Here is a 22,454-nt window from a genome sequence, read left to right on the forward strand (position 1 = left end):
ATATATTTCTTTCGATTTCGACCAGAAGCCTAGGCTGCTGTCTTCCCCCTGGCCCCCAGTTCTGCGTTTTGTTTGTTTTAGAATGTCTTTAGTACCGTTATCTAGCATCGCCACTTTTTTCAGTGGAGAACCAAGGCTGATCCAGCGTGGAGAAAATGCACACTCTTCGAACCGCGTGGAATCATTTCTGTTTCACCATGAGCTTGGGCACATTACTGCCAAGATCCACGCAAGCATGAAGGACAAGAGATATGATGTGGAGGTGAGCAACCTAGCACTAAGCAACTGTTGTGCCGTTCCTAGCTGCTTACAGTCTCTTCTATCGACCTGGACACCCTCACATCGTCTTTGAATATTTCTACTATTTTTATATTCAAATTTTTGTGTAGATCGAACTTGGTTCTGAAGGTGGCGTTGTACGCGCTTCGTGCACTTGTCCCAAAGGCCAAGGACGGTGCCACCACATGGCTGCAGCCCTTGTCTACGCGAACAAGAATGTGAGCAGCACGGACAGGGAATGTTCTTGGACTGTACGGAAGGGAACTAGTGAAACAAAGTAAGGATTTTTAAGCAAATTATTGTTGATTATTAGTTTTGTGAAAGTAGAAAACTGGTGCCTCCGATGTGACTGCTAGTCGGGGATCCAGGACAAAAAAAAGTGTCTAAATCTGAAAGTGGTCTGCCACTAGAATCCGAGTAAAATCGAACTGTACAGGTGGAGAGAGTACCTGTTGTGGAGTCGAATGGTAGTTGTTGGCCCGTCTAGATCGGGGAAGGAGCTCCGCGAGAGGCAATTTTAGTTCAGCTTCGTCGGTCACTTGAACTGCTCACCTTTCGTCTCGGGCCGATTCTGAGTTGCGTAGAGTACGCACATGACAACCAAATGCACTCAAATTTGAAAACTCAAAGCGAGTGTCTGATCTGGTCGGCGAGCGACTTCACTTTGTTGTTGATCATAATAATAATATTCTTGGTCAAGAAGTTTACTCTCGCTCTTGTAGAAGTAAAGCACAGGGACTTCGTAAGCCTAGCCTAGATATCGTTTGGTCCTTCCACTACCAACTCGCAATGGCAGCCAACAAACTACCCGTCGTGTCGTGTAGTTTGACGCCGCTTCGCGAGTGATCTCAAATGTTTTCTTGATTGGAATTTCGTTGATACGATCGATACGAGGGACACCTTACCTATCATTCTGCAAAGGTAAGCTTGGACCCTTTCCCTGCTTCTCTCTCAGGCACACACACCTTCAATAGCACTCGATTAAATTAGAGTTAGAGAAGACTAGAAATGATATAAACGCATTGTAGTCACTACTCAATCGAAAATGAAATAAATAAATACTACAACTGTAGTAAGGAAGACATGTCCAGTGCTGTGCAATTCATGGACAATATGCCCAGTTTAATATGTAAATTGGAATAAAATGTAGGATGATAGCGTCATCACTTTAGAAGCCAAGCTATGTACAAGCAGTTTATATACAATGTGTGAACAGGTTAGGTGTGTTGACAGCCATAGCCATAATTCACAAACACAATGGGTGGCTTGGACCAGGGGAGGACGGTGCAGTTGCCAGTGTCTACAGCGAGTCGTCAAACTCCTGATCTGGATCCTCATCAGAATCTGAGCTGGAGTCAGACTCTTCAAAGTCGTCAGCACCAGTACTTTCCTCGCTCTCACTGTTTTGGTCGCCTTCACATGCAGTTGTTCCCACATCTGCGGCACCGGAGCTGTCGTTCTGTTCGAGTACGGCCCCAAACGGATTGGCGCATGAGCAGCACGAGCAGATGTCTGTGCAAGCCAAGGACGCCTTCTTGCACGAACAGTGCTGACTTACGCAGTGCCTTGTCTTGCACCCACAGCTCACCAGTTTTAGTATGTCAGCAGGAGCGACGCGCTGCAGCATCCAGGAGATGGAAAGCGTGCCGTCAGTCTCCGACTGCCAGCCATGGCCCACTGGACTCGGTACTTCTGGCATCGCAGTGGTGGCGCTCCGCCAAATGTGGGCCTGGTAGTTAGCCCTGGCCACATGTTGATGGAGAGCGTCGCGTGAGGGCGGTAGTTTGTGCGGAGCACAGGATGTGGCCGCACAGAACTTTTGGTAGCGCAGGCTGTTGATGTCTTGCTGGCCAGGATTGCCATACAAGGCACACGCAAACCACTCACATTCAGAAAGCAGCTGGTCATCCGATGTAGCATTGACACCCAGAGTCGCCAGTGCCTCTGCCAGTCGCGTGCTTGACAGGAGCAGCTTCAGCGGAGCAGTCTTTCCCTTCCCAGAAAAGGAACTGACACTGTCACACCCAGTAAGAGCATGCAGTCCAACAATTGCAGACGAAACCAGGGGGCCCAGCTTCTGTGACAGCTGGGTAAGGTCGATGAACCGCCTCCGTTGCTGCGTGCCAGTCTGGAATATGAGCCGACCGGGAATGCTGCTAGCGGAGCCAATGGCAATCACGGCTACATCCGTGTCTGGCGACCGAATGACAACATCTGGGAATCCTTGCTGCACAGCATCAGCGGCATGAAGGATCAGCCGGGTGTCTGCTTCCTCATGATTGCTGGTCAACCTGTGAACATGATCAAAATTGTAAAAAGAGCAAAATGATTTCCCGGGCATTCAGAGAACGATAACATGGCTCTGCCAGATTATGTGATTTTCATCACTGAATTCAATCCATCAGCAATATCCTACTTGTACTTGTGGGACCAATATGCAGCAAATGTTTTATACCACTTGCTTGACAATAGTCAAAGTCGCAATAAACATGACATTGTACTGTTTGTCTTTTATAATACTAACCTGGACACCTGGTGCCGTGAAAGTGTCGATTTCCCTTCTTCTTCTTGCAACACGTAGCACTGCTGTCCCACGGTTATGAATACACTGCGACTGACACCCAATGTTGCCTTGAGCTCCGGTGTAGAACTCCAATGGTCAGCGAAGAACTGGATTAGGCCGGCCTTATTCGCTCCGCTTGCCATGAACCGCTTCCACTGAGTAGGAATAGCCTGGTCTGGACGTTGTACTGCCACTCGCAGGGGCTCAGTTGAGGCCGTTCGCTTTGAGCGCTCGCACGACTTAATCGACGCAGTGTGGTATTGATCTGCTATGAAGTCAACTCGTGCTGGAGGTGTAGCTGGAAGGTAGGAGACTAGCTGCTTGAAGACTTGTTCGCTGAGCTGTCCGAATGTCGGTGGCGCAGATGTGTAGCTCTGCAGTAATGCCATCGCGTCGACCATAACGGCAGGACCACGCGGAACTGACTCCAGTGGGTCAACTTTCTTCTCAAGAGCAAGCAGCAGCTTACTCTTTGGAGTCTTCACAAGGGATCCGTCTGCGTTGGCCAGGGCCCATGGGACTGGTCCAAGCTCATGCTGGAAGAGTTCCTTCAAGTCGAATGACCTTGATTGAGCCATAACTAGTAGCCGGCCGAATAAGCTCCTATCTGCCACGATCGCTGTTGTCTTGGAAGACTTCTTTGCTGCAGATTTGGTTTCCGAGAACGTCTTCAGGTTCAGCCGTGATATCGGTGTGAAGAAATCAACTGCCTGTAGGAAGAAACAAGTCACGCATGCACACACACACACAAATGGGTTGACAACTTAGAACGTAGTGCATGGATTACGGAGTACAGAACGGAATTATAACATCCCCTACAGCGTCACTTTTGATTTCAATGTGTTTGGTAACAAAGTATGTCACCAAAACATGCATCCTATCATATATCCACACGTCAAGACTTTTAACATGGTGTGCTGCAAAATCATAACCGTCTTACCTGACTCTCCAAGCGGTCTGCCACGAACTTGCTCATTGCACTCTTTCCCTGCGTGTGACTGGATAGGAGATCGGAGGTTGCTTGAGCAGAACAGACTTTCCCACTGGAGAGGCTGATCAAATCTTCGCCAAGGAACGGATGGCTGAACTCTGCCAACCGCTTTTCGAGCTTCCCATAGTCGCTTTGATCCCGTTTCATTCTGCTGTCTGTGTTGTCCTTGTGTGGACGTGCTGTGCCATCATAGTCCTCCGCTTTGACGAGGTCGTTACATGCACTTGCAACAGCTGCTCGCTCGTGAGCTGTGAGCACCCAGCGGTGAACAGTTCCTTTATAGGACAATTATACAGAAAAGGGAAGGAGAAATACATCATCATGTACATGTAATCCACAACTGTTCAGGATCACATTAGAGTCGAATCATTTCCTATTCGTGATGCAGGTGGGCAGCACACTGTGTTTGCATAGTGTACATTGGTTGCTTACTGTTTGATCTTGCATGTGGGATCATCAGGAAGTATCTCCCCATCAGTGTACATGTATGTTCTATTGGATAATTTGAAGTTTGGTCAGTTGTTACGAATTTTTGCCCTTACCTGGGTTGCGGCTGAAGCCAATGAGTCCTCCATGTGACTTGCTTTGCCGGTTGATGGTCTGTTCAATGCACTGATCAACAGCCACCTTCGAGAAGCTGTTCGTAGACCTTGCAACAGAGAAGCAACCTCCTGATAGGGCTTTGTGGGCAGGAGGGTTGGTAGCAGGCAGTTGACGCATTTGTTGCCAATACAGCGACAGGTACCTGTGAAGCACAATGTAATGAGAACTCAATTTAGGAGAACTGAATGATTCGTATTTGAAGCAAAATGTTTTAATTGCGTCGGTCACACAGCTGATAACTTAATGAAGGGCCCAAGCATCTCACCTGGAGTAGTTCTGTCGATCGTATGCAAAGAACCATGGCAACATGTTCTCTATGCATGCCAGATGTAGCGACCAGTTCCCTGTCCGCGTAGCTCGGATGAATTGAAGCAGCAGGCCAACCATGTCGAGGTATGTTAGCCAAAACTGGGCCATGGGTGATGCTGGGCTGGTGCGTTGCAGCTGAACATGCTTTCGGTACCCTTGCTCAAGTTTCTGGTAGCTGGATGAACTGGTTACTGACTCAGCACCATCAAATATACCAGATGTGCGCAATGCTGACAAAGTTCCTTCAAGATCGCTTGACACCGTGTCTCCTCCACCTTCAATACATGAACACACACGCACATGTACATAGGTCAGAAAATTAGAACACAAAGTGCTACATGCAGACCACTGGAGTGAGAACAACAGGCACCATTTCTCAAACTACTTCACTTCGTCTAGTGTGCACAGATGGAATGCAATAAAGAAAGTTTGCAGCACAACTCCTATGTTTCTGTCCCCTCACCTTCAATGCTGTCCTCGTACAGCTTCCAGTTCACTCCCAGCAGACACTCAAAGGCAAGCTTATGGAGGCGAACACCGCGGTTGTAATGCTTGCCGGCCATCACCTGCTTGCACGCATTGCTGCCAACTACGCCTGACTCGACGAGGAGGTCTTCCAAGCCAGCACTGCCAAACCTCTTCCCAAGAACAGCAAGGAAGGCACACGACGTATGGAATGCACCCATGCGGAGGACTACATCCTTCAGCTCAGCATTTTTCCAGCAAACTTCCACAGCTTTGGCATAAACTGCTTGGTCGGCGGTGATGATACAATGTGGCTGATTCAGCTTCTTCGATGTGCGGAGGGACCGGACAACAAGCTCATAAACTGTGCTCATGGCTGTAGGCGATGCTGGGATGATCGGCAGGTAACCGACTGTTGTTGGTGTCCCTGGCGCGGTTGACTGGTTCAGTTCAGCATTGAAGCCGGACCATGCGGGTACCAGTTGTGACTCGTCATCAGGTCTACCAAACTTCGGTGATACCGTCTGGTCTGCGCGCAACAAGAACCAAATCAGGTCAATCGATGCCACAGTGAGAAATGGGTCAATCGAGCCTTGTGCATCAGGAACTGGATGGGCCATTGGAGGAGGTCTTGGTCTCGCACCGCAGTTGTATTCTAGGCTCGGAACTGCAGGTGGGGCAACACTTCGCGGTCGGCGTTGGTTACCTGGCTCGGCACGGCTCGTACTTTCTGGTGGACACGGATCGTCCTGGAAGGGCAGCGAGTGCTGGAGCACAATGCCGTTGGTGCAGTGTGTCGTCCCTTGGCCACTCAGAGTTTCCTCGTTGAGGTCGTTATTGTCCCAGCAGAAATGAACATCACCTCCATGCTGGGAAATGCCACGGGGTACTACAACACTGCTGGCTGCGGAACTTCCTGCTACTTCGAGAGAATACCCGGTTTCTACTTCTCGCAGCTTTGAATACGATATGCCATGGCCGAACTGGTTGAGAAGATCCACCATGTGCTTGCTCCTCGTGTGGTGGTGGACAGTAAGCGCCAAAGCTACGTGCTTTGGTGTCAGAATAGATCCACGAGTTGCAGCATACACAATATCCTCAGCAATTGCCAAAATCTTGCAATGGATGTCGGCAGGGACATGGACACGGGAGTCCGTCAGGTCACCAATGTCACACTTCTCAGGGCCGACAATGGTCATGGCAAGCACATTGTAGAGGATGTCTGGCACTGGCGCATTCTCATTTACGATATCACTGGCATGTGGCATGGTGGGTATTGTGGGCTGCTGATCACGGATGGCGTTGTTCAGAGCCATGGCTGTGTGGAAGGCATGTACCTTGCAGCTGCTATCAATAGCTGGAGGTGCATCTTCATCCGCCATATCATCTCCAGCATATTCGTCGGCGCACTGCTGGGCTGCCTCAGCCTTGGCTACTGCTGCACCAACTATTTGTAGCAGTTGTGATTCTGTCAAGGAGCTGCTTACAACGCTCTCGGGTGACAATGGACCAGGACGGACGAAGTTGATGCGTTTTCCAAAATGCTCCAACAGGCGCTTCTTCAGCAGCCATCGTCGGTATTGACTTGCAGCTCCGAGCTCTGCCAGCTTGGCGCTGTACTTGGACGTCAGGCTGTCCATACGCATCGCTCGTATTTCTGTCTCACTGAAGAGCTCCTTCTCCATGCATACAGCTAGCCACTCAAAGGCTCTATCGTACACATTGTCTTCTGCAACTGCCGTCGTCTTCTTTGCCTCCAGTGCTGCCACCGTGCTAGAATGAGTGTAGTTACGGTAGCAGGAGAAATGGTAGCATATGTCCGATGCTACACAATCGGGACTGCCCTCCTGGAGGGTAAGTAAAATCCGCTGGCCTGCTTCATCTCCACGTGCATTTGCCGCACGGATCAGGCTTTCGCCAGCACGGAATTCTGAACAGAGGGTAAGCGGTTCAGCTTTCCGGTTCTTTTTTTTTGTTTTTTGTTGACATATTATACACAGAGTGATGTCGATGGTTGTCACTTTGCTTCGTGTCATAACACGCTTCTTGGGAGGTTCATCCTCACAGGCATCTGCGTCACCCACCTCCTCTGCGTCAACATTGCTGACAAGGCCACCACTCTCCTCTCCCTCAAAACGACTCAGAGTCTTCTTGTGGGTGTAGGCTGCATAGCAGCGCCTATGGTACCAGCCACGCGGGGTGCTCTCATCCGTGCTACACTGCTCCTGGCAGAGAAAGGCCCATGTGCCGTCCTGGCGAATTTTGGCAGCAGATACCACTCGAGACCAGCTGGTGTTCGTGAAATTTACTTTCTCCTCCTTTTCGCTTCCTTCGATCTTCACACAGTGGCACAAACATGAGCCCCACGAAATTTCCGAAACCTGAGTACTGGCTGAAGCCACTAAATGCCCAACACTACCTGGACTTTGTGCACAGGAGGCACAATTCTCGTCTTCCTCCATGCTTACTCGCGTGGGATTGAAATTGAAAGACCTCGTGCTTCCTCAAATAAGTTCCCCGGCCAGCGCCGTCATTTTCTACGGCGTCGTCATTTCCTAAATTTTTCAAATGTTTGTCGTGGGTGCGCAATGTGTGCATGCTCAAGCCATGCGCGTACGGACGCACGGCGAAAATAAATTTGCGACCTCCTTGAGAATGCTTGAGAAGGCTTGCGAAATCGTCGACGAAAACCCTCTCGCCGCTCGTCTCCTTCCCCGATTCAGAAGGGCCAACAAACAAAATTGACCTTCTATTACCATCACCTATCAGCTCTGAAAGCGGCAAATACTCGGAGTGAAGTGGCAGACCCAATTTTATTTTTGAGCTTCGGATCCTGTACTATGCAACACGTACATGTATTGGTTTCATGAAATTCTTTGCCTCGATGTTTAGCTTACAGGCAATCCAGCATGTGCGACAACCAGTTGGCAGGTGTTACTGTTACTGATGTGGAGGATGCTTATCAATATTAGCAAGAGTAGATAAACAAGAGTGTGCAACTCCAGATCTCTCCTGCACAATCTGCAGATACCGCGGCCCGCGGGCAGAATTTTTTGTTGACGTCACCTTTTTTTACAGAGCATGCGGATTTTGCCGCAGGGCAGTGTAAGAGCAGGTGCTGGGCACCGACCTTGTAATGTAAAGCCTGGCCAAGTGCACGAGGCAAAACTTCCCAAAAGGCTCGCAGCGTGTCCGTCATAGAAAAGATTACGTCAAAAAAAAATTGCGTCGTGGGCCAACCCATCCTCGAGTTGCACACTCTTGTTTATATACTTATTGATATTAGTATATGCACGTCCGCGTTTACGTCAACAGTAAGTCCACGTATTCGCATGTGCCAGAAGACAGGCAGACTCTTGATATTAGCAAGAGTATATAACCCCCAAGAGCGTGCAACTCATGATACCCTTTCTATGGGGTACGCCGACGGCGAAAACTCACGTCACGTGATGCAGTGTCGCAGTTGTATGTTTCCAGCCCGTTTTTAGCGAGCAACGGAGTAATAAAAAGCACTCTGTGTGTGTGTGTGTATGTGTGCACGCATTTTATCTGCTTTGTAGGACTGTGGATGGCATTTTCCCGAAGTCGAAGCCGTTTTGTGCCATTTCACGCCCTGTGGATAATGAGGACAGGGCATGGTTTCACCATCAGCTTGGGACACTTGACAGGTGGAAGGGTTTTCGTTGGCTGCTAGATCCCGAGGTGAAAGAAGCGGACAATTTGCCGACGGAGACGGTTGAAGGTATTACCCTGAGTCAAGGATTCCTGGAAGCAGAACACAAAGTCACCTATGTGTGTACCAGGCTATCCGTATCTGCTGCCCAAATTGTAGCCGTGGAAAAAGCAACACATGGCCAAAACTCGAATGCTACTTGGTCGCTTCTACGCAAGGGCAGAATAACGGCATCCAACTTCGGCCCTGTGCTGAAGACTATCTCATCTGGCCGCCAGCCATCTAAATCTTTATTTACTCGCCTTCTTGGTCAGTATGATTTGTCTGGGCAAAAGGCCATCCAGTGGGGTCTCATGCACGAAAGTACGGCTGTTGCATGCTATGAGGAGTGTGAATATGTGTCTGTGAGATCCAGCGGCTTATGGCTTGCACCATGTGGCCTCATTGGTGGTTCCCCAGATGGCGTAGTTAGCGAAACAAAGCTCATCGAGGTCAAGTGTCCGTACTCGGCAAGATCGACATCTCTTGCAGCTATGGCGAAGGAAAAGACCTTCTTCTTGTCAGTGTCTTCTTCCTCTCCTGCTAACTTTTCCCTTGATTTGTCAACTGAATCTGGATGGAATTATTTCCATCAAATCCAAGGTAACTTATGTCTGACAGGTCGTGAAGTATGCGACCTTGTCGTGTGGACTCCGTTGGAGACGGTGATCATCCCAATTCGGGCTGACCCGACCTGGTCAGGAAATTTGGCTCGGATCGAGGAATTCTACAAAACCTTTTTCTTGCCTGTCTTTCTGGATGGTGGTGTGTAGTCAATCCTAGGATTGCAATGGCCTGTGTAACTCTTCCCTTCTATATCCAGCCATGTCTTTCTTTCCACCAAAACAGCGTACAGTAGAGTACAGTGAGAACATCTGTATGTTTGTTCTAAATTGAAGTTCTGCCACTGTGTGTGTAGGTGTGGCTGGGTGCATGTGTGTGTGTGCGTTTGTGTGTGATGCGTTGTGTATGGGTGTATAATTCTGTATGTGTGGGTGCATGTGCGTGTTCGTTTATGCATGAATATTGTAGGTGCATGATAAACAGCACCCCTCTTGCTTTAGTCACCTGTGCGATGGCTGCAATCATAACTCTACACCTTCCTCTTCCTTCAACACCACCTGAACATTCCACACAATTGCACCTACGAGCTGACAATTATATTATTACCGTAGCTATGCAAAAGACGTTACTTCAGTAACGTCTGATGCTAGCCAAGGTCATCACAGCTTTAACTTTGTGTTTGTTTGTTTGTGCCATCGGCATGCCTCGCGCTATCCCGTACCTGTGCCGTACCGTACCATCAAAGACAGCTGGCCACAATATTCAAATAGGGCTTTCAAATGCAAGATCATAACGTGAAGCAACTTGGAAGAATGAGTATGTATGCGATGTGTATCGGGGGAACGCATGCGATCGCCATAACACATGGCTGAAATGTTTATAGTTTCCAGAACTACATTTCTCGTCACAATCAGTGGGTCAAGATAATTTTGGCAAAACGCACCAAAAGGATAAACTACTGTTTTCGTGCCAATATACAGAGATGGCTATCTTTTATGTGCCCAACAAGCGTGGAAAGAAAATTCGCTGCAACTTTCATGTCAACTGGGAGAATAGCGATTAGGGCACCACGCTCGCCATGGGCATGGCTGTCGAAGACTTGAGCATAACCAGATGGGAAAAATACCAGAAGAATGGTGTAGGGATTTTGAATTAAAGAGGCAGGAAGAACAGATTGGGAAAGAATAGCCTGATCCTTACACTTCTCTAACAACTTTGATAAACCTTCCTCATTTCGTGCACCAAAATCGGAACGAGGTGCCACCCGAAGTGGCTTGCCTGGTATGACATCAAGCGCATCATAAATGGCAAGGAGATTGTTCCCCAACTTGGCATCATCATACAGTCGATTGCCCTCTCTCATGCTGTTTACAAATCTCTTCGTGACTTCGGCAGATGACAATGGCTGTATGGGGTAGGGCACAGTCAGGTACTTCCAGGCCTGTAGACATGCAATGATGGTGCAGGCATTGCTCCATTGCCGCCCATCCATTCGAGACTGGCACATGTCATGTGGCAAATAATGCAATGTATCCAGGGAGACCCGTGAAACTGCGGCTGCAGCAGATGCTGACGGTGCTGCGGCAGATGCTGAGGGTGCTGCTGCTGCGGCTGACGGTGCTGCGGCAGATGCTGAGGGTGCTGCTGCTGCGGCTGACGGTACTGCGGCAGATGCTGCGAGTGCTGCTGCTGCGGCTGATGGTGCTGCAGCAGATGCTGACCGTGCTGCTGCTGCGGCTGACGGTGCTGCTGTTGCACCTGATGCTGACGGTACTGCTGCTGCGGCAGATGCTGACGGTGCTGCTGCTGTGGCTAACGGGTCTGCAGCTGACAGGACTGCGAATAACTGATTCACCATGTCGGGTGTGATGGCTGATGCTGACGGTGCTGCTGCTGCGGCAGATGCTGACGGTACTGTGGCTGACGGTGCTGCGGCTGATGCTGACTGTACTGTGGCTGATGCTGACTGTACTTTGGCTGACGGTGCTGGTGCTGCGGCTAACGGGTCTGCAGCTGACAGGACTGCGAATAACTGATTCACCATGTCGGGTGTGATGGGCAGTTTCTGTGATGGCGTAGCAGCAGGGGTTTGCAGTGGTGTGAGAGTAGAGATATCGGTGTGCTCAGAAGTTTCTGATGCAGGATCAGCGCTGAGGTCACCAGCTTCAATCTCCTTCAGGAGAGGATTACAAAGATTAGTTAGCATTGCACAGACTTGGAAGATTTCGCTGGAGAAAGAACGGTATTGGTAGGGTATGTAGTCGAGAATGGTGAAGATCTTTATGCGTTGTATGGCTCGCTCCACATGGATCCGAGCTCTTGCGATGCGGGCAGTTACATTTGCTTGAGCAGCGGTAAACTGAGGAGTAGTGAGAAAAGGAGGAAGATTTAGAGAAACACCAGCCGGCATCAAGTCATGGATCAGGAATCCTTTATCGGCGAGTACCATGTCACCGGCTGTCAACTTTGACAGCACTCCACAGTGGCGAACGACTTCTTTGTCGCTGGTTGAACCTGGGTACAGAGGACTGACATAATTGACAACACCGTTCGGTGCGACACCCACAAGACCTTTGAATGTATTTTTATGTTTGTAGTGGGAATAGGTCCACGTCTGAGTGTCCATACGGCTTGGAATTGCAATTTCGACTTCAGTACAATCAAGTATTAAACGACAACTGGAGAACGTAGAGAAGCAGACGGGTAGAGAAGTCTTGTTTTTCGTGACGGACGGAAGTTGCGACGGGAGCATGCCTTGATAGAGTACAGTATGAAGGACAGAAAGCCATGTATGGAAGATATTAGATATAGTGGTGTGCGAAGTGCCGAAACGTAAGCCGAGGTCAGTCAGACTGAAGTTGCACCGCAACTTCATGAGGGTGATGAGGAGCTGGTCCTCCATTGGTACCAGCTCCACTCGCCAGCCCTGGTGATACTCTATCGGGAACCTCGTGCAAAGACGAAACAGGATACGAAAGTCGTCAGCAGACGGCAGGCCGGTGTAGTGCCGGACAAGTTCAGCTTTCCGGGAAATAAATTCGAAACAGAACTGGATTTCCACCTTCGCTTTTCGCTTTTCTAAGGCACTAACTTCAGCCTTCAGCTTATCATACTTCACTTCGAGAATTGACGTGTCGATGCGTTGGAAAAGTTCAAGCAGGCGTTGCATAGTAGTAGCTTCACGTTCAGCAGCTTCGCGTTCAGCAGCTTCACGTTCAGCTTCAAATGGGTCAGCTTCAGTTGGTTCGCTACCATCCTTGTCCGTATCATCAACAGCTAATGCCTTTACAGTCCGTTTCCTGCACAAAATAATGGAGAGACAGTGAGAAACAAAACAAAAATGAAAGATTGCCCGTCGATGGTTCACAGTGTTATGAAATACTGATCTGGTCCTCTACTAGAATTCACATAGCACACTTCATTTAGGGGGATGGCAAAACAAATTTAGAAATCGCTTCAGGAGAACATCAAGTTCAATATACAAATCTCTTACATTGACCTAGACTACATACCTTCTATGCATTGGTTCAGGGTCCTGAAAACCGAACGCCTTATCCTTATTTCGTGGAAATATAGTGGGGTCCTTCTTTTTATCTCCGTCTTTGAAATGACAGCTACATAGTCGAGAACTGGCATCTGGCTCCTTGTCTTGTCGCCTGCAAAGTACAGAGCAAACAATATCCAGGAGAGTTTAGCTAGCTGCTCAATAACTTGAAACAATAGTAAATAGTCACAATAGATTGCATCATAAAAAGCCACCTACATGATTGTATAAGGATTTGCACAGTCTTGCTCATGTACTCATTTGGTTTAGCTTAGCCTAGACGGCTATCATTGATTAAAAACAAAATCGTTCTGCCAAAAATATAAGTTAGCACGGCAGGGCATGATTTATCCCATATCGCATGGCAGTTTGCGACGCAGATGCGCCTACTTCGCATGGCAGTTTGCGACGCAGATACGCCTACTTGCGACTCAAGGTCAGGGTTGTGTAACGAAAATGTGCGATGCATGCCATGCATTGCGGTCGAAAGGTCGTGTGAAGTGTGTACCTGTACCCCACATGTTCTGAGCACTCGGTACGGTACTGACTCTGACAGTAGCACAAATACGTAGTCGACTGCACAGATTGTGGAGTCCACAGACTACATGTTACCAAGAGTACATAACCCCAGGGTTATGTACTCTTGATGTTACCAAGAGTATATAACCCCCCAAGAGTAAATCATGCCCTGCAGGATATGAAAGAGAAAAATCTGAGGAAGAATTTATCACGCCGTAGATATTTACGCACATCCGTCACCAACCAAATGTTTGAAGACTTTTGGGACCAACTATATGTAGGCTTCCCTGCAACTATGGGAAAATAAAAAATAATTGAAAAAATTACTTCCACTCGATCGAACAAAATACAAACTGTGAAAAAGCGTTACGCCATCCATCCGCCAGCAAAGCAAAACGCATTAGCAGACTTGGTAAGCATTTACTCATAGCGTGAATAGCACATCACGATAAAACTATCCAGGTACTGTACAGGCTGCCTACATATCCTTACCGACACATCTTCCTCCATATCTCTCTGCGCTCTGGATCCCTCGCCGGGAATCGGAAGAAGCTGCACTTGCGATCCTCTGTCCTGTGGTTGCATTCTGCTGCAAAACACTGCACCATGGTCATACGAAGCCGCCCTGCCGGGTCAAGAGTATACTAGGTATCGAAAATTGCTCCCACAGTTCTTCAAGTGGCCTCTTCTCAAAATGTCGCTTCTTTCTGCTTCGAAAAGTATGGGAAACAGCATCAAATCAGCTTGACGCGAGTGGATCCAAAAAGCGAAGTGGATCCAGTTTTGTTGCCAAGCGACGATTGACGTCATCACTTTCAAGCCCTATTGTGTATTGTAAAACTCTGACACCGGATGTGTAAATTACTATGTACAGGCATTTGGGACAATCAGTGGAGATATGCCATAGAAAGATCCTCAGTTCAACGTTTGCCTTATTTAAACTGATATATTTATATGTACACTTGGGCATTAGTACTGGGTGTCCGTCTTTGTACATGCATGTGTGTTCAAGATCGATAAGACAGTCGATACAGTACGCGCACAATAATGAAGCTTCGGTCCTCAAAGGCAGATCTGCAGGAATATAATAGATCTCAACCTAACCGGCTAGTTCCGTGCCTGGTGTGCCATTCTCCTCTAAGGGGAGGATAACCAGGGTGCCTAGCTAAAGTTGCAGTTAGAGGGACAAAAATAAACAGAAGAATGATCCCAGTGGTGAGGAACACCAACTTAATCTTCATCAAATACCATCCAAAATAGATATTGGGTTTATAGCATCAACTGTTCTCGGATTACGCGAAAGGATATTGCTTCGTCAGAGACTTGAGCCATCTGAGAATTCTAGTTGAAGAGTAGATAGAAGCATCCCGTGCTATGCCCGTCTGGACTGGGTAAGTGAGACGAGAGCCTCTTGCGAATCCCGCCACCAGGTAGGTCGTGTTGAGAATGTGCATGTCCGGACAGGGACCGCACACTGTTTCGTCCTGATCGGTGAGAACGATCAGCTCTCGCCCGATCTTGAGACGGCGGGGCGTGTGGCCAGGCCGTTTGTAGAGCACCGATGTGATTCTCAGCTGCAGTGAGTGCTTATTATCCTTGACAATCATACCGAGATACCGGGCATGGACGACTGCAGAGCCACAAACCAAGATACACGCACGGGACAAACAGGGAGTTAGAATTCTTTTCATCAAAATAATGTTTTAACCCTTTCTGTCCGTACATACAAGCATCGATCCAATGGGATCGATGGGGTAGGCATTTTGAAATTATCGTAACTTGCTCCAATCTAGGTCTTTTGGAGAGATCGAAATATGTAGGTCGAAGAGAAAAGTCTCAGCTGTCGCCTCGAACAATTCCCGAAGCGATACGAAGAGCGGTTGCTGAGTTATCGCACTCGTAATTCTGGTCCCGGGAAATGTGCGTTCAGAGCGCGACGCGCATGTCGACGGCTGGGATTTTCCCTGTTTACGTCACCTGTTGGCAAGGCTACACCAATTCAAATTCAAAAGTAGGTTCCCGGGAGTCTCTACGAAATTATTTGAGCTCGATACGAGCAACAGGGGTGACATGGTGGATTGAGATCGATCTCGAGCTTGAGCTCAGCGCTTTTGCGCGTTCCCTGGCTTGCAGCGCTGGACCAGTGCATCCTGTGGCGCCGAGTGTGGGCTCATTGCGTTCGTCTCGTCAAGACCTTTTCAGGATGCCCAAGATCGTGGAAATCGTCAAATTCAAACCAAAGTTACGTCTAATTTTAGTTTCAGATTTTGTGGTTGCGTGGGCTTGTATACATTTTAATCGGACAGTAAAACTGCAAATGCATACATGTCCATACGCCGAAATGATATTTGTCCGCAGACATGTGCACGTTTGCTGCCTACTCAGACTTCCATGCGTCACCTGAATGGTCTTCAAGAAAATTCAAATACATATGCTCCTTACTGGGGAGTTTAAAACAGACTGAGATGTACACTCTAGTCTTTCCTGGGCAGTGGAGACGTCCTGTATTGAGATAGGGCAAGCGTGGAAATGCTATTCCGATAGGCAGTAAGATGAAAATAGACTGTCTCTTGACCTGTTATTCTACTGAAGTTGCCATATTGGTCAAGTCCCACTGAAGATGTGATAGTTCACAAGTCGCCTGATGATTGTATTGTGCAAGACACTCGGAGGTGCGACCAACTCTCTAAACTTCCTTTGCCTGTCCCCGGGGAAAATTGCGATTCCGCGGCCGCGTTTTTTTCCGCGATTTTCCCGCGTTTTTTGAACTTTTTTGTTGCACTACACGTACATGTACACACAGTAGGGACCTTTCGCATTTGCTACGAAACGAATGCGAAACGAAAGTTTGATTCGGCTCGTAATCGTTTCGTTGAAAACAGATTTCAGGTTTCGCAAGTCGTCATGCAAATGTGCATGGCAACTACGAATACGGCCGCGGGCGACGGTAGTTTGGCGTACGGGTTTTTACACGCACACGTGCATGGATCATGGAATCAAGGGAAAAGTGTGTACCTTACAAAACATGTGTACCTATCCAAATAAATGTGTACCTGACGGATTCGGAGCGTGCCGCGAATGAAGAGGCTTCCATTCGTGAAAACGAGTTCTCCGCAGGTACTCTGACGAATCCTCGAACCCAGGTGACGAATCAGCATTCGTTTCGTATCCGTACCCGGGGTGCGAAGGGTCCCTAGTGCACGGTTCGGTCAGCAACGTCTCATCGTGGCGGCTTTTTACTCAAATATGACGAGTGATTACACCAGAGACTTGTGCGTGATTGATTTCACTACATACTCACTGAAAATTGCCGCATTCACCGCATATTTACTGCATATTTACCGCATATTTACCGCAAATTCACCGCAAATTATGCCATATTATGCCGCGTTTTTCCCCGCGTTTTTTGCAATTTTTTTCCGCAATTTTCCCCGGGGACAGCTTTGCCTTTTGCATGTGACAGTCATGTGACAGTCATGTGACAGTGCTCAACGGCATTGTGCTTAAGACCTCTCCGCTGGCTAAAAGAAAGATTCTTCCTTGTAAGTTGTACAAGATGTAAGGATACGGGAAAAACGCTTACCCCAGTCATAGCGATATGCCTTGAAGGTCTTCCTCTTCACCTCTCTCGACTCGCACGTACGTGCCTCGCATGGCAAATCTGTGCAGAGAATGAGTCACACAATGATGTACACTATAAGCCCAGCAGATTGTTTAACTGGCAGAAACACGATGATCCTTTATAGTGCTGAGAAGAAAGACACACTTCAGGATCCTGAACAGCATCTCGTAAGTTTTCACTAGTATATTTTCAAGCCTTCAAGTCAGTTGAAATACATGTAAAATTAATGCGAGAGCGAACGAGCTAGTTTTAAAAGAGCTATCTATTGGAACCCTTGTATCATATCTCTGTAAAGTGACACACCTCTTGGGATGACTGTTACTTACGGGTGTTGTTACCGCTTTGTTCCTGATCACTGTCGTCATTGTTGATCCGTGGTGGTTGCTCCACACAAGCTACCAGCTCTTCGCTTTGCGGCTCTACGAAGCTTGGCTCGCTCTGAAGTCTCTCGCACTGCAGAGTCCACGGCCAGTCGAAACCATAGCGACGCATGACTGGCGTGCACTGCTGACGCACGCTCTCGCACAGACCACGGCATGGCGTTACCAGGGCGACATGAGCAATGACGCCTCCGGTAGCGGCAGCCTGGGCGGACAGGGAGGCGCCGCCGGTATCCTGGCAACTTGGCAGGTGAAATGTGCAGAGCAGGAACAGCAGATTCTGGGAGCAGTTGCTAGCAATGAGCTCCCTGTAGCCGACGAGTTGTGCGTACGCCTCGACTTGGTTTTGATGATTGAGAAGATTCGGCATTCGTGTCATGGTGTAGTTGAATCTGCCGCACATCGATACCGACTTGGATGACATTGGCACACACTTGGTGGGGCGATCTAGGGCCAGGTATGACGTTGCCAGAAGGTTAGTTGGTCTGTGTTCCACACCGCTCAGAGCAGTGTCGTAGCCGTCCGGGGGTATTCCCTCGACATTGCCATGCTGAGCCTGTGCGCCCAGTGCAGAGTCCAGTGTCTGGTCAGGATCGACGTCATGCTCTCGGACAGGGCGGATATGCACAGGCGCCTCGCGATAATCGATTGTGGGGATAGCGGCCAGCTGCAGAACGTCCTCCGACGCTGTTTCCGTGGGCGCAGCTTGAGAACATACAAAACTGGCTATGACATACGCCAAGGACATGATAGCACGTATCCGCTGCATGGTACCGAGATTCACAGTGGTCTGCACAGGGTAAAACAAATAAGGAACAACCTATTTTAAACTCATTGCCACAGAGTATTAACATTAGGATGTATTCAACTCTTGCTTGGTCTCTAATGTACCAGACAAGGTCATACACAAATAGTTCTCCTACCAAAACAATCAACACATTCTTTGGGGAGTACTATGTAACTATCGTCACAGCTCTGTATGTTGCCATCACCGAATAACTATCAGTCTCGGTGTGATTGTACTCAACTTACTTCAAAACAAAGAAAAGAGAAAAGTAGTAGTACCTTGAAGATGGATCAACACTGCCTTATTTCCTTCTTGAAATAGAGAACATATACATCTAGACCTGCTTCCTCCTTTCTTACCTTTTATCGCCTTTGAAGATCTTCGTTCTCGCACAGTCACCTCAAGCTGCCGGAGAAGTATTTCAAGGTGTCTTCTCTCTCGGGTGCCGCTTGTCTTCTGTGGAAATGCGAAGTGTGTCAGGTGTGTTTTATCCTGATCGTCGGCTGCAGAAGGTGTCCCGTTTTCTGAAATGCCCTCAGTCAATCGAACGACAGCCCGTGAGAGCAACCCGTGTCACGCCACTTCGCGATTGCTCAAAGAGTGCACTAGAATGTATTAAGTGGACTCAAACTATACTCGTAACACGCCAATTGTACCTGTCCGCAGTGCTTGAAATACCCAAGTAATGATTTGTGCTGATTAGAACTTGCCCTAGTCTTTCTTTCTCAACTGTACCGCCGCCACAAGACACCACGGCCCTTTTATACGAGCTTGACATGCTTTGAAAGAATGTCTTTGTCTCCGCCTTACAGGCACACCGATCATGCCGATGGAAGGATAGCCACAGCAAGCAGCTAGTAACCTGGCAAATTGGCTCAGTGAACGACCTTATACACGGACTCTCGTCACTGAATTAACCCTTTTTCACACGTTTCGCCACGAGAAAGCGTGCTGACAAGTTTCCTATCCGGTTCGTGTTGCAAACTCCCGCGACAATGCCTGCTTACTGTGACGCGGGGGAAGTGGCTTGTTCGTTTAACATGGCCGCCAAACTACACGAATTGCGGTGTCGCAGACTTGGAACATTAGCAGCCCTTCGAGCCAAATGCGAACCTTGGAAAAGAGATTGTTTTAAGACACTGGATGTGATATCGCCCGAGTCGTCGCGCGCTCAAGTTAAAGACCCCGCATGCACCTCTGGCCATGAAACTGTCCATACTCTGACGCAAGCCTTATTGGCTCATCGCAATATGCCAAGGAGCCGGAAGGAAGCATTTGCTGTTGCCGCCTGTGCCACTGTTATCTTTTGTACCGAGTATATGATCCAACGAAAGAACTCTCATCAAACACCAACACACTAAAAGGTAGCCTCGTTGGCAGTGCAAAGTACGATCCACGACAAGTAGCAACATTTTCTCTGAAAGTAGCACAATGGACAGCCCTAAACAGCACTTAGCTTGTCGTCTAACGCCACTTGGTGGCATTATCCAACGCCAGAAATACTCCCTATGCTCATGATCTCAACGCTCATACAGTTAGGCTATTGTACGTACAGGATGGTGAAATAGACCGCCGTGCTCTCCCTCAGGCGAGCATGCATCCCAAAGCGCCTGACGTGACAATGGCCAAAGCAGATTATTGTGTGCTCGAGGAGAAGTCCGTGGCCTCTTGTGCAAACAGGCGTTGGAACAATACGCACTTGTTGATACTTTGCTGCTTTCACATAATAATGTTTATACAAGGTCCATATATGAAACAGCGGGTATTAATACACACTGTCTTTGTGCATATGTCGAAGCAGCTGCCAAACAACAGCAACTGACGTTCTGCAAATGAGCGATACAATGTAGTTTGGAGTGTAAATCAGTCGTGCGTTTGGCGTTCTAGGCAATGCTATGGCACCTAATTGACCACAGAATTGCCACTACAAAGGAGACAATAAAATAGTGAATACCAGAGGTAGTATTTGACCGCGTAGACTTCCAGCTGAACTACCCAACTATCCAAATGCTGCTCAGAGTATTGGAGTGTCGGAGCAAGCATATGGCGATTTGGACAAGACAAGGATTTACCGTTATGCCTTCACTGGGGTGAATGACCTTTGCAGCGTTACATCGAGTCAGGTATTTTGACAGTGGCAGTGATGGCTTGGTATTAACCAAGTGGCTCAGTTCACGGGCGGGTTACAGAATGTGAGCAGTCTTTGGACATGAACAATACATGGGTATCGGTGCTGGCCGAGTAAACAGCTTCCTTCTGCGAATGTAGAACGACAATCTTAGCTTCCCATGGCTTGTTGTTTGGAGCAAAGGACAGTGCTAAACGTGACCTGCCAATCCTGGGGTGTGTTCAACTACTGCGGTGCAATTAAGAATGAAGTTGTTCAGACTTTGAACTGCGCCTCTGTGACTGCTGTGCTACTTGACAGGATGGTGAGGCCAGAGGCGACGGAAAACTGCATAATCGCATAGACGTCCAATGCGACATTAGCATACCGCAAATCCATGCTGAACAAAGGCCCACTACATTCTTAGTTTGGGCGACGACCATAACGACTGCTGTAGGCTATGTTATTCACTTTTTGAAATTTGAGCTATCCACTCCTCACAACGCCACGCGCAAGCACATTAGTGCTATCTCAACTCTAATTTAATTATTGCCATTGGCATTGTATTACGATGTTAATTTGTTCTCACGTTCACACAGTCACGGTCCGTGGGACCAATCTCCTGTCGTCGCTTGACCTCGTCAGAGTCATTGGCAGCGGAAACACCTGTACTCTTGTCATTGTATTTGTAGGTATCCGTGCAGTACCAGTGCAGTTTGATGCGTTGGCTTCTTCAGACATGTCACATGATAATCACTATGGCGGTAGCCAATCACGATACATTTTGCAGAATGCCTTTAAAATAGCTTATTCTACTTGTAGCTGGTGTGATACGCAGCTCGTAAAGTGCATCCTCATCCTGGGACATTTCATGGGTGACTCAGGGACCTAGTCCAGTAAACACTGGTTACTTCTGTTCTGGAGGGAGGTCAGACAAGTAACGAAACAACGAAACGTACATGTACATGTACACAGCGTGGCGAAGATAGAGAAAGCCATCTGTTCTGTTAGGAAGGTGCACTTCCCGTCTGCTTTGGTTTACCATGATGCTCGGGTACTAGTATTGTAGCAGGTTAACCGGGAAACATTGGGGAAGTATGGTGCGAGGGGAAACGATCAGTATCCACGCACAATACTAACACATTTCTATACTGGTACATGTGTTTTGTGCCCCTACTTCGCGCCAGACCTTGGCACGCAAACTCTATGCTACTAGCACTAACATACAAGAGGTCGGCTGGAGAGTGCATGAGTGGGGGTGGACAAAATTAACATTTCAAAAGACAATGAATTACAAAATCTTGCTTGAATTTCTCACGCCACTCTGTGTAACTTATCCGACTTTGGTGTCGATTTGCGTGAGTGATACCTTGCCCTTAGCCGACCGGCACGTTTTGCACCCCGCTACTTTCTGACATTGAAACCCTCTTGGTGTTCTATTAGGTTAGAGGCGACCCCGACAAGACGACAAGACGACAAGATGTACCGTCCTGTTGAAAACTGCCTGTGAATCCTGTTAGCACCTCGGTCCACTTGGAAACCGAAAGCACACTTTGATGCATGCGGCACTACCTGGATCATGGAATGCAGTCTCCAAGGAATTTAGGAAAGTGGCAATACTAGCATGGCCTCGTACAATATTCTCTCCAGAACGGACAACACACTTAGGCTAGGTCTATGACTATCGTCCTACTGGCAGTACTGCATCTTGACGGGTATATGTATCTGATCGACTCAATCTGAATATTTATTATGTAATAAGGTAGGCAGGTGCTAGTCCGAGTAAGCAGTAAGGACAACTGGCAGGGGTACTCGGATATGACTCGTGTTGTATGTAAATACAAAGGTACAAGGGTTGGAATTGGATCCCTGATGAGGAGGGCATGTATCATGGAATCCGTCTGTTTCAGCAATCGTATTACGTTTATTATCACAATGGCCCAATCTTATTATTTTGTCTAGTATTACTACTTGTACTAAATCGAAGTATGGTCTGACATTTCATTAGG

General features: G+C 48.1%; 3 protein-coding genes across 4 annotated transcripts; 1 reads left to right on the top strand and 2 right to left on the bottom strand.

Annotated features, from left to right (window-relative positions):
• LOC135822310 (uncharacterized) lies at nt 1-9,820 on the top strand. The gene is made up of 3 exons (XM_065335052.1): nt 1-262; nt 390-556; nt 8,771-9,820. The coding sequence occupies exons 1-3, from the start codon at nt 83-85 to the stop codon at nt 9,693-9,695; spliced, it is 1,272 nt and encodes a 423-aa protein (XP_065191124.1). The 5' UTR covers nt 1-82; the 3' UTR covers nt 9,696-9,820.
• LOC135822386 (uncharacterized) lies at nt 1,256-8,045 on the bottom strand. The gene is made up of 6 exons (XM_065335137.1): nt 5,209-8,045; nt 4,702-5,020; nt 4,376-4,578; nt 3,783-4,108; nt 2,804-3,552; nt 1,256-2,570 (listed from the first exon to the last, which is right to left on the bottom strand). The coding sequence occupies exons 1-6, from the start codon at nt 7,670-7,672 to the stop codon at nt 1,580-1,582; spliced, it is 5,052 nt and encodes a 1,683-aa protein (XP_065191209.1). The 5' UTR covers nt 7,673-8,045; the 3' UTR covers nt 1,256-1,579.
• Nucleotides 9,821-10,230: 410 nt separating the features above from the next.
• Nucleotides 10,231-19,060, bottom strand: LOC135822309 (secreted frizzled-related protein 2-like). Of its 2 annotated transcripts, XM_065335051.1 has the most exons (5): nt 18,698-19,060; nt 17,498-18,341; nt 17,133-17,210; nt 14,042-15,179; nt 13,007-13,142 (listed from the first exon to the last, which is right to left on the bottom strand). In XM_065335051.1, the coding sequence occupies exons 2-4, from the start codon at nt 18,318-18,320 to the stop codon at nt 14,842-14,844; spliced, it is 1,239 nt and encodes a 412-aa protein (XP_065191123.1). In that variant the 5' UTR covers nt 18,321-18,341; nt 18,698-19,060; the 3' UTR covers nt 13,007-13,142; nt 14,042-14,841. The 2 variants fall into 2 exon arrangements, with proteins under 2 accessions (XP_065191122.1, XP_065191123.1); XM_065335050.1 differs by lacking the exons at nt 17,133-17,210; nt 17,498-18,341; nt 18,698-19,060 and adding an exon at nt 10,231-12,785 and having other exon boundaries at nt 12,999-13,142; nt 14,042-14,842.
• Between the last annotated feature and the right edge of the window lie 3,394 nt (nt 19,061-22,454).

The sequence above is a fragment of the Sycon ciliatum genome, chromosome 8 (assembly GCF_964019385.1).
Source record: "Sycon ciliatum chromosome 8, ocSycCili1.1, whole genome shotgun sequence".
In the NCBI taxonomy this organism is placed as follows: Eukaryota; Metazoa; Porifera; class Calcarea; order Leucosolenida; family Sycettidae; genus Sycon; species Sycon ciliatum.

Excerpts from the sequence above, each read along its gene's own strand:
- LOC135822309 (XM_065335050.1), bottom strand. The coding sequence starts at position 14,163 with ATGACCATGGTGCAGTGTTTTGCAGCAGAATGCAACCACAGGACAGAG. Across the intron at positions 13,143-14,041 it reads ATATGGAGGAAGATGTGTCG|GCGACAAGACAAGGAGCCAG; the intron begins GTAAGGATATGT and ends TGTACTTTGCAG. Across the intron at positions 12,786-12,998 it reads CCTGAACCAATGCATAGAAG|GAAACGGACTGTAAAGGCAT; the intron begins GTATGTAGTCTA and ends TATTTTGTGCAG.
- LOC135822386 (XM_065335137.1), bottom strand. The coding sequence starts at position 7,672 with ATGGAGGAAGACGAGAATTGTGCCTCCTGTGCACAAAGTCCAGGTAGT. Across the intron at positions 4,579-4,701 it reads GATCGACAGAACTACTCCAG|GTACCTGTCGCTGTATTGGC; the intron begins GTGAGATGCTTG and ends TGTGCTTCACAG. Across the intron at positions 3,553-3,782 it reads CAGACCGCTTGGAGAGTCAG|GCAGTTGATTTCTTCACACC; the intron begins GTAAGACGGTTA and ends TTCTTCCTACAG.
- LOC135822310 (XM_065335052.1), top strand. The coding sequence starts at position 83 with ATGTCTTTAGTACCGTTATCTAGCATCGCCACTTTTTTCAGTGGAGAA. Across the intron at positions 263-389 it reads ACAAGAGATATGATGTGGAG|ATCGAACTTGGTTCTGAAGG; the intron begins GTGAGCAACCTA and ends ATTTTTGTGTAG. Across the intron at positions 557-8,770 it reads AAGGGAACTAGTGAAACAAA|GACTGTGGATGGCATTTTCC; the intron begins GTAAGGATTTTT and ends TCTGCTTTGTAG.